The sequence below is a fragment of the Lygodium microphyllum genome, chromosome 8 (genome assembly GCF_053477565.2).
Source record: "Lygodium microphyllum isolate KBCC chromosome 8, Lygodium_microphyllum_v1.1.10, whole genome shotgun sequence".
Taxonomy (NCBI): Eukaryota; Viridiplantae; Streptophyta; class Polypodiopsida; order Schizaeales; family Lygodiaceae; genus Lygodium; species Lygodium microphyllum.
In genome coordinates this window covers 52160071-52171291 of record NC_141142.1, presented here as the reverse complement: position 1 = coordinate 52171291, position 11221 = coordinate 52160071, and the positions used below count along the sequence as shown (strand labels likewise).

At 42.0% G+C, this 11221-nt stretch overlaps 1 protein-coding gene across 2 annotated transcripts in view; it reads right to left on the bottom strand.

Moving 5' to 3' along the window:
- Positions 1–955: 955 nt before the first annotated feature.
- The window catches only part of LOC148032281 (uncharacterized), a 48058-nt gene continuing 37792 nt past the window's right edge, over positions 956–11221 (bottom strand). Inside the window, exons 13-15 of one of the 2 annotated variants that reach the window (XM_087682922.1) lie at positions 10516–10650; positions 1850–1918; positions 956–1744 (exon numbers count right to left, since the gene is read on the bottom strand). In XM_087682922.1, coding sequence (XP_087539048.1) covers positions 1472–1744; positions 1850–1918; positions 10516–10650 — 477 coding nt within the window. In that variant the 3' untranslated portion in view covers positions 956–1471. Of the gene's footprint in view, positions 1745–1849; positions 1919–10515; positions 10651–11221 lie in introns of those variants that run through there. The other variant, XR_015691603.1, reaches the window with a different exon arrangement.

Genomic DNA, 11221 nt, shown 5'->3' with positions numbered 1-11221 from the left:
TCTTGTTTCATGTCCGCTCATGTGTGATTTGAGAGAGGACATTGGAAGTCGTTCCTTAGGTTCATAAGCACCCAAGTGCTAATTCATGGAAATGCCCTTTTAAGTTTTGTCCAACTTACTCAAAAGATCATCCACATTCCTATCTATATGAGAAGGGTGTGCGGTTACACCCACACTTGCACGAATATTTTTGGTGTGGAGAGAGGGAGTGTGATTTTGCACTAGATTAGTATTCTTTTAATTTCGTTTGTCTTTTGTCTTTAGAACTTTTCCCTCCATTATGCCACTACACTAGATTGCTATTCTAACACCTTGTTCACATAAGTGTGCTCTTAACCACAGTTTTTTGTGGACTACAATTACTATGTTGGAAAGGGCAATTATGTAGTAAATGATGCAACAACACATTCATATGTGCATGCATGTGTGCGTGCGCACACGTGTGTCAAGCTATTATTTGTGCTTTTTTAGCAAATGCCCAAGACATGCTTTCCAAAGCCAACACCATGGATTGACCTGTAACATTCTCCAGGAGTATTATAATCAGCAATGCCACAAAAAAACACACAAATTAGTGCGCTCCATGCTTGTTTACATCAACCTACATGCACATGGACTTGTAAACATGTCCATGCACAAGAATGAATAACATAGCAGCACACCTACACGTCCTCTTTACAGACCTGCAATCACACATATATTTATGAGTCCGTATGTAGATCATATATGCCCCTCTTAAAAGGATGTCCATACACATGGATATGGGCAAGATACATCACAATCGTCATTTAGGTATGCTATCCTATAAGAACACACAACGCACACTTGAGGGCATGTGCATCTTACATACTCTTGCATTTTTCAAAAAAAGAAAGCTATAACACGACAAGCACCAATCTATACGTGCTAAGAGCAATCTTCAGATATGTATATGAGAGCCAAACTCACATTTAACCAATGAACCCAAGTGAAGGCTATAATCAATGAGTACAACTGGATCCAATCTCACATACAGACTCAGTGCCTTCAGACAATGAGTTCCTTTCAAGGGTGTGTTCTGTGGATTATATCACATGCATACAGAGTCAGTGCCTTCAGACAATGAGTTCCTTTCAAGGGTGTGTTCTGTGGATTATATCACATAACTGTCAATCAGACCTGAAGCAGAGATAATCATGGTTCACAGCTCGAAATTTCTTCGGATACCTCTGATGCAAAAAAATTTTACAAAGTTTTCAATGGATTGATTTGTGTGGTTGGCGTACCGCTCAAAATTTATTCAGGTACCTCTGATACAAAAAATTACAACTGGTCTTGAATGGATCGAATTTGTGTGATTGAGCCTAACGGCAGAGTAGATGAAATTGATATAAAATAGTGTCTCTCAAGACCAGGATCTAAATCTACAGTGGAAAATCAGTAATGGTTTGTTCTCGATGCAGCCAGCGGTCAATGAACAGGTTTGCATCTTTTAGCTTCTCTCCCACACCTGATAATCAGCACCCCTGTCCAGACACCGTTTCCAGTTTCCTTCCAGGTTGTTTTCCTTGGAAGGGTTCCAGTCTAACTGGCCCAATTTCATCAGAAGATTATCTCCTATCTGGGCAGCATACCCTTGGTTAGTGGCTTGATAAATTTTAACAGGACTGCGGCAATGAACTCCAGTCCTTGTCCGAACAGCAATCAGCTCTGCTATCGGATCATGCAATCCGAAATCATAGAAGTGATCATAGAAAATGACAGGCTGCATGCATGTAACCAGTAGGCTTGAGAAGTTGATCATTGATTTTGGCACATATTCAAGTAATGTGTAACAGAAGCCGCAAAGGTGAATTAAGAAATCTCATACCGTTCCAGGATGTGTTAGAACGTAGGCATAACCTTGCATAAGTTTATCACGAGGAAAAGGCCAATGACCCTGATGCAACAAACAGTTCTGTCACAGACATGTCCATGTGCCAACTTCACAAGCATTCAAAATGCGATGGAAAACTAATACTTCTTTGGGTGGTGCTCTGTTCAACAGAGTTCAAAAATGAAATAAAATCTTCTTCACAAAATCTTTGTATATTTTACATGTGTATATATATGTGTATGTATAGATATGTGTATACATATATGCATGTGTGTGTGTGTGTGTGTGTGTGTGTGTGCGCGCGCTTGCGCTTGGACTACAATTAGGATGCTTTATTATCCACACAAGAAACCGTGCGCACGCGCGTGGTGCGTGCACTTGGACTACAATTAGGATGCTTTATTATCCACACAAGAAATCATGTCTCGGGATTTGAATGAGGAAAAAGAACCGACACACCAAGATGCAGCAACTCAGAAACATCCCATTTTTTGAAACTCACCAAAGTTAATGCCAGCCAGCATTATGAACAAACACTTTTTTTTCCCATTTTTTGAAACTCACCAAAGTTAACGCCAGCCAGCATTATGAACAAACACTTTTTTTAACCCGAGAAAAGAATGACTTTATTCATAAATCCCTAATGGAAAAATATCCTTAGGCAAAGTACAAAATAGTCCTACAAGGGACTTCCAAAGCAACCCCCTCTATGAAATTTGGCCCATTGAAGCAAGCGTTATCACATAATGCATTCTTGGCCATAGCAATGGAAGTGTGAGGACTAAGTATAAGAGCTTACAGGGGTGGGATACGCTAGCAAAAATCATGACATGACCAATCCATGAGTAACACTAGGAATACGATGTATAGTGGGTAGGTGTAACATGTCCGCTCGTCCACTTGTGGGACACGTCTTAGCAGCCCACCGGGAAGAGAGTCTAGAAAGCGCCGCTTGGCACTCGCAAGGAATGTCACAGGGTTTGCGATCTAGGTCTTCCCGAGTCTGCCCCGAGCGGAAGTATCCGGCCGTTCCTACTTAGAACCGAACTGAAATCAAGGTTTCCTTCCTATCAGCAAAGTCTCTAGGGAGTAGCTAGCGTTGAGCTCCAGATGAACCACTTTGCATAGGAACAACAGAGTCGAAGTGGATTTATGCTGCACTTGGTTCATGGAGAATGAGAAACGAGAGAGACGCGAAGCTCAACCTCTCTGCCCATAAGGCATAGTCCCATTCCGTTCCCCTAAAACAGCATAAATTGGGATTCTAGCTCTACTGATGCTAGGTCTTCATAGTCTCGTTTTCACGTCTTTAGAGAAAAATTCCCAGCTAACCGGGACCACCCTTCCATAGAACAGACCCAAGTCACGTCCACCGCACTTTCCTCGGTTTGCTTAGTTATCTAATTACCTACCACATTTTGTTTGACATGCAAAAGTAGCTTCCTTAATTAATCAATTTAAACACAGGTTCCTTCACATAACTTAGGCACTGACACAAAGACAATGTCAAGCAAGTTCCTTTTTCAAATATCTGATCTTTATTTATCATAGTTCCGGAATATATCAAGTATCATGCCCAAAGGCTATCCCAGCAATCTACAAGATTGCTGCTCCAAGTTCCGCCCGTAGACTAGTACACGAGCCTCGAAATCCCATCTCGAGTCACGTCGGCCTCTTGTGCAGGATCCGAAGGCAAGGAATTTACAGCCAGAGCCTCCCCTAGCACCCAAGCGTCCTCCCGCTCCAAGGAGCACCCACTTAGAGACCTCTCACGGCAGGTTAGGTCCATATACCCAACGCTGCTAACAACCCCCTTGGATAGGGCCAGGCAGACAGTCGGAGGTAACTGAACCTGCCTCTCCCTCCAGACTTTTAACCTGAAGCATTAAGTGTTTTGCCTTGAATTAGTTCCTTGATCAAAGAAGTTCAAACAATGTACCAAGTGTACAATCACGATCATTTCAGAGGTCGTTTGTATGACTAACTGCTAAGGTGTGATTCCTTGTTCCCGAATACTCCCAGCATTCGATCCTGGATCGTTCGCGACTTAGCGAGATCCCAAGGGCTTGGTAAGATAGGTTGCTTGTTTCCCCTTTTCCTTCGGGTTAGGGTTTGTACCGTGCCAACCCTAATTATTCTTACCTTAGGTCTCTTGGTAAAAATAGGTCATAGACAACCCCGTTGTCCTTGGTTGGTCAACTTGCTGATTATCTCCTAGATCCCTTGAAGTATCTATGTGATCTTTCCTTCGATCCCTAATTGACCAAGGATACTTTTGGTGATACAAGAGTATCTAATCTTGACCCCATTTTTCAATAGTACTCACATGCACTAATGTTTGCCCCTTTCTAACCCTTTCTCTGAGCTTATCTAACTACGTTGATTAAGATAAGTATTGGCTTTACTCAACGACTTCAAGGCCAATGTACAAAGCATGAATTCAAGCATTCTAATGCACATTAATTTCATGCAATCTTGACATTACCCAAGCATACAATAGTTCCTTCGTATGCATCCAGTATGGATGCGACAACCATATCACTTGATTTCGCTAATCAATTCGAGAGAAAAGACATTTAAGATATGTCTACCCTTCCATGCACTTATCTTTTCATGATCATGCAATTAAGATATGAAAGAAACCCATGATAAATATTGGTCACAAGCAATAGTTTTGTACGACACATGCGAAGGTCCTTTCAATGCATGCGACTTAACATGTTGCTTGTTTATGCGAGAACCTATCCCATGCATGTAGAAGTTTTTCTTGCATGTATCTAATATGACTGTGATACTTTATGCATTTCACTATCAATCTCAAGAGAAGACCCTAGGATATGCCATTTCCAATTCAATACACGATGGAGCATAATTAATATATTTGGGACACGAAGGTAATACTGAGTCATTCCATTAGTGCAGCTGACTTCCATGAAATCACTCCATGTTTGCAAATATTCATGCAACTCATGCACTAGACTTTTTTATTAAAACAATGCAATGAAACAATTTTTATGAGAGTGTCTAATGCAAAAATTCCCTATGAATTTATTCGATACGTATTTCATGACCTTTTTATATACGAGGTTACGTAATCATTTAGCATATTGAGTTCATTGACAAGGAGTGCGTGATCATGGGCCTGATTCTTGACAATCGAAACCCCGTAAGCAGCCACTCCCCCATCTTGGGTAGAAACACCTTCAGAGTTGCTTGTTGCGTGCCTCTTGGGTGCCATCTTTCGCGGAAATCTAGTGGCCTTCATGTACGAGGATAGCTATTAGATGCGCAGGAATTTCCTACAAATTGTCCAACAGCTTCCCACCAATCCTCACGGCCTTTGCACTTGAATCGATGTGGTCACAGATTAAGGAAAAATTAAGCCGGGTCTTGCGGGTGAAACACCTCCTAAAGGAGATGCTTTGGAAGCTTCCATACTCCTTTCTCTTTTCTGAGAGAAAAAAAATCAAACGACATCTTCTCTCCCTTCCTCTTCTTCTTCTTCTACTCTTCTTCTCCTTCTCTCTCTCCTCCTCTTGTCGAACCGAGGGAGGGGGAAGGCTGCCCTTTTAAAGAGGGGGAGGAGGGTGGTATGGCCGCCACCCCTCCCACCTGGGGGGCTGCATGCCCCCCCTGTCATCCTCTTACTCACTCACTCTCTCTCTCTCCCCGCCATGCAGTCAGCAGGGGGAGAGAGGGAGAGTAAAAAAAATTGTCTTTCTTTTTTTTTTTTTTTTTTAAGGGGGGGGGGGGGGGGGGGGGGATTACAGTAGGGGCTACAAAATAAGTGTAGTAGGGCTAACTTGACATGACAATAGCACGGATACTGTTTGAGTAGCCAAAGGATGAGAAGTAGGCACACCATGAGGCTTGCATTCGCCTGCCCAGAAGTAGGTGCACAGTGCTGAGTGGGGTTCCTAGAATTGGAGCGCCTTGAGTCACAGTGTGGTACTCACCTGAGGGTGCATAGTGGACAGATGGCACTGCTGGCAACAAAGCACCATAGGACAGAGTGGACTGCAGTACTCACTTCTTAAGGATTGGCATAAGCTACACAAGGATGTAAACCTACTTGAGGTGAGGGAGCTTAACCTAAATTAGCGAAATGAAGCTAAATCTAACTGATAAAATGCAGTTGAACCTTTAAAACACTAGGAAAGAGTGGGACCAGTGGGATTTCAAGATATTAAGCACCAAAGCATGCTCATATGAAGCATAATGTAAGCTCTAAGAAACAAGTATACTTTATTGATAACTTTTCATTCCAGAGCCTCCTCTATTCAGGCTTACATACTAGTACAAATTGGGTCTCCATGGTTACTTATAGCTACCTTTGTATCAATAGGAGCAACAAAGGAAGGATGTGTTCCATACATACCAAAAGGAATACATGAGCCTGCCACCAAAAGGTATTGTTCTGATGAGCCTGCCACCAAAAGGAATACATGAGCCTGCCACCAAGTGTAGTTCTGATGAAAGGTATTGTTCCTTGGATCACTAGTCATTCACTCAATGGTATATCCTGCCCTAGCTGAGAGTTGGCCATCCTTGCCTGCTACTTGCCTGCACTTGGATGCACTAAATTGGGGCCTAAACCTACTTGAGGTGAAGGAGGTCAACCTGAATTAGCAAAATGGAATCTACCTGAGGAAATGCAATTGAACCTATACAAGAACTAGGAAAGGGTGGGAGCGATGGGATTTGAGGATATGAAGCACCAAAACCATGTTCATATTAAGCACAATGTAAACTCTGAGAAACAACAAGAATACTTCATTATGATCTTTTCCTTCTAGAGCCTCTACAATTGAGGTTTACATACTCCTATGAGTTTCAGCCTCCATAGTGACTTATAGCCACACTACTTATATATCAATAAAAGCAACAAACAAAGGATGTGTTCCAGACATACCAAAAGGAACAACACGAGCCTACCAGAGTTCTAGTTGTGATGAAGAAATTGGATTGCTAGTAATTCCCTCAATGGTATAGCCTGCCCTAGCTGAGAGTTGGCCAACCTTGCCAACTGTGCCTGCACTTGGATGCACTAAACTGGGGCCTAAACTTACTTTAGGCGAGGAAAGTAAACCTAAATTGGTGAATAAAGATAAAAGCACTTCAATTTGATACCATGTGAGGATTTGAGCTCTAACGTCATAAGTGAGAACACTAGGGCTAACATACTGCACAGTGTATACAAATAACATGACTAACAAATGTATGCTCCAAGAGATGGAATAAAATGATAACGAAACAAATGAAAGTGTGGTCCAAATGGACAGATGCTCAAGAAGCAAAGAAAGCCAACTGCAATGTAGCTGGAGAAGTGACTAGGCTCAAAGAAAAGGCAAGAAAAACCAGACAAGCCTCCATGACATAAGGTCCTAGAGTGTAGGGTGCTAAGGGAGGGGTCGATGATGTTGCAAATCAGCAAGAGGAGTGTGTCATTCTCAAAGATTCTGCAATGGAGCAGCTAGTCAGCACTCACTTGTCCAATTACATGTGATATGAGATCAGCTGATCAGCTACACAGCAGGAAATGCCAGCAAGGCACAGCAGTCTCTGGCTGGAATGATGATATGGCATCCAATTGAAGCTTTCTTTTGCGGTAGCAGCAACGGTGTGACCAGGGACAGCAGTTGATGCAGATCTGGTGATGTGACAGCCTATGCGGGAACAACAGCGCAGACCACCTGGGCAGTATTTGCATCATCTGAGCAGTCAAAAAGCAGCAAACTCCTGCGTTTTGAGGCAGGGCAACAGCCTGCAGGAGCAAATTTGTTCATCGGGGCAGTAAGATTGATCGCTAGGGCAGCAATAGCAGCATTCCACCTTTGGCAGTTAGGCACAGAGAAGACACAGTGTGGCAGCAATGGTCACCAAAGGCTGGCAATGAAAGTTTGATCCAAGTAGGGAGCCCATGGCATGATAACAACATGTATGACAATATTTGATCCAAATGACAGCGAACCAAGATCTATGGACTCCAGCAACCACTCATGTTTGATCCAAGCAAGGAGTTCATGGCACTATGACAGCAAGGCTCACCAATGTTTGATTTGGTTGATAGATCCAGATTGGTGCAAAGACAATCATATTTTGTTTGGGAGCCAGAGGACATGGAGTTACTAGCTCTTCCTTTTTCCAAATATAAGAGAAATCTATTAATTAAACCCTTGAGAAGATACCTGCCAAGGTAAAACTACAAGTAAGACAAATGTAGGACTTCTATGGTACATCAAATAGAGAGAAAGAAGTTAAATTGAGGGCTGAGTGAATAGCCAACCAGGTATTTTCTAATATCAAACCATATGTGACTCTTATGGACTCAAAGGACCATTAATGTTTGATCCAAGTGAGGAGTTCATGGCACTATGAGAGCAAGGTTTGCCAACGTTTGATTCAGTTGCTAGACCCAAATTGGTGCAAAAGACAATCATCTTTTGTTTGGAACCCATGGGGCATGGAGCTACTAGCTCTTCTTTTTTTCCAAATACAAGAGATCTACTATTTAACACCTCAAAGAAAAAACTTCCCAGAAAGAAGTCCAGTACAATGGCTGACTGAATAGTCAATCAGGAGTTTTATAATGCCAAACCATATGTGACTCTCAGTGGAAGAAGGTGCTGGAGTCCCAAGTGTGAAGAAAAGCATCTCTCCTCATGCACTCAAATCACCTTGTAGTCTCTCCCATCTCCTACAGAGTGTGTACAATCTTTCTCCAAATCCTAGAGGTTGTCTCTGAAGTAGGTATGTCCTACAAATCTATGGACTATATCTTGCAGTCCAGATGCACCAAGCAATAATGTTAGCAATCAACTCCCATCTATCACAGTGACCCTCAATCCACTCCATTTGCGAAGAGTCTAGTGTAAGATCCTTCTCAAGTTCAAGCCAGAACTCGGAAAGGATTGGCTCCCCTCAAAATCCTTGTGTCCACATACAGGGCCTCTGCTCATGACATACGCTATTATCCCCCAAGTCACTATCATAGTCTCAACAAGTGTGCCGCAGAAGGCTGGATGAGAGCTCTTCTCCACAACTCCTGGACTTTGTGATAGTCCCACAAACAGTACCTCTAGGTCTCCACTACCTCTCCACATCTGATGCATGTTACCAGAAAATGGAGCTACCAGCTCTATCACTGGCAGGCAATAGATAGCCTCCCAGTTGGCGAACTTTTTGAATTCCTCCTATGACACATTGCTATGTATCTCACAGAGTTCAAGAATCAAATCTTTAGGGATAGGCCTTGGTTCTAGCCCTGCATATTTCAGACCAATATGAGACTGAGTAATGACTAATGAACATGCTAGTTCCTTCAAGCGAAAAAGTGAGACAGGATTGGCAAATCACTTCCCAATTATAAAATACAAACAACAAGAAAAGGTAAAGGAGAGGACTTGTTAATAGCCAACAATCGATTATTTGAATTGAAAAGTGCTGGCAATATCAAAGACGAGGATATATTGTCACAGTAGCAACCATTTTCAAACCTCCAAAAAAGACCAACATCTACTTAGGATATATTGTCACAGTAGCAACCATTTTCAAACCTCCAAAAAAGACCAACATCTACTTAGGGTGTTACACGTACTCCACAAAACTGCTTTGTTTCTTTTTTAAGTATAAAAACTAAAGCCTAGGTTGCTTTGAAGCCAGCAGTAAGGGTTCTCAACACCCCATTAATATTTCTTATGCATGGCCCTGGCTTTTCTTATCTTTAGCCTTAATAGCCCTCAACCATCAAATACATCATCAGGTGTGGCATCCACTGCAGGAAATAGGAAAGTCAGGTAGGTGAATCCTTGCTGCTGAGCCATGGTTACAGTCAATCACAATCATAGCTCTTGGTCATTTAGATTGAAAGACGATTTTGCAATGAAAGAAATCACAAATATCATCTCCCAACATATATTGAGAAAAAGCACCACAAAATTAGATTTGATATTCCAGCATGTATTTCTGTGATTTAATATATGGCACACCATCTCAAGGAAACAAAAGCAGTACAGCAAATCCATGAAATACAAAGCCTATTAGGCAGAGAATCTTTAGGGATCCCATTACCCAACAAGAGGATTGCTCTGAGATTACTTAAGCCAGAAACCATCTAAAAGTTACAATGACATTTCAAACATGCAATACGGTGGAATGAGATACATACTACAGCACTCTTCCAGTTAACTGGTATGGGGCATCCTAGCAGAATGCACAGTATGTGATAAATTTTCCAATGCCCGAATTCAGTGTATTCAGTAGGCATAGAGAGGTTTTAGACTGTTGAGCACTAACAACCAGCTATTACTGCCTGATGATGACAAAATCTCTAAGGTGCTATGAAGTGTGCCACCATTTAGTGGGTACAGCCCAAAACAGACTGCAAGAGCTCAACTTTAGCATGTCTGGGCAGTAGAGGCATAAGACTCTTGCACACTCTCAATTGCATTCTAATGGATCTTATACCACAAAGACGATTAAAGATGCAACCATGAGACAAATATTGCATCTATCATGTGAATGAGGCAACACCTTATCGGCTTGCTAATAAAGGAACCCATGAAAAGACATCCCTTCCACATGCTCCAAGATTATAAAAGGACAGGCTATCTAAGAAAGCACTATGCACAAGACAGCTTACAAACTTCTGGGACACCAACCTGCGTTGAACCAGTATCATGGTTCTCCAGAAATGTGACAGCACGTGAAGGCCACCATCCCATCACACCAGGTGGCTTACCTTGAGGATCAATCAGCCGCCAATACTCGTTATGCAATGCTGAATGTAGAATTCCCTGAAATCCATGGAATCTTTAGTGATTCGGCTCAAAAAGGTTATGTATTAGTCAACACTGAAATGTACAGTTGGCCTTCTGGCCACCACATAGACCCATTTCGAAACTCATAGTGACACAGATGAAACTCAGGTGACATTTTTGTACTTCTAACCACCAATCTATCTCAGCACATGGTGACTGTATGATAAACAAACTATATAACCCATCAGACTGCTAGATAACTGATACGACATTATCCTCTGCAAACAATCACAAAAATACGATGATGGACAAGCATGGATCATGTTAATTTCTCAAGCCGTGGAGCAGCTGTGTTCTGTATGATGATGAAATCTGCAGATATCACAGAACCCACCTGCCATAACATTGCATAGCAATAACATGCTTCTTTTGTTTTGGGGTGAAACCACTTCTCATTGATTAATTAAAATAAAGAACATTTCCAGGAATAAAGTAGGCAGAATTCACGGAGTATGGTGATGACCAATTTATCGAGTGCGCACAGCACAAAGGGATAGTCCCTAAAGCAAGGCCTATCTCAAAATTGTCAGAAAGTGGTACACAAATT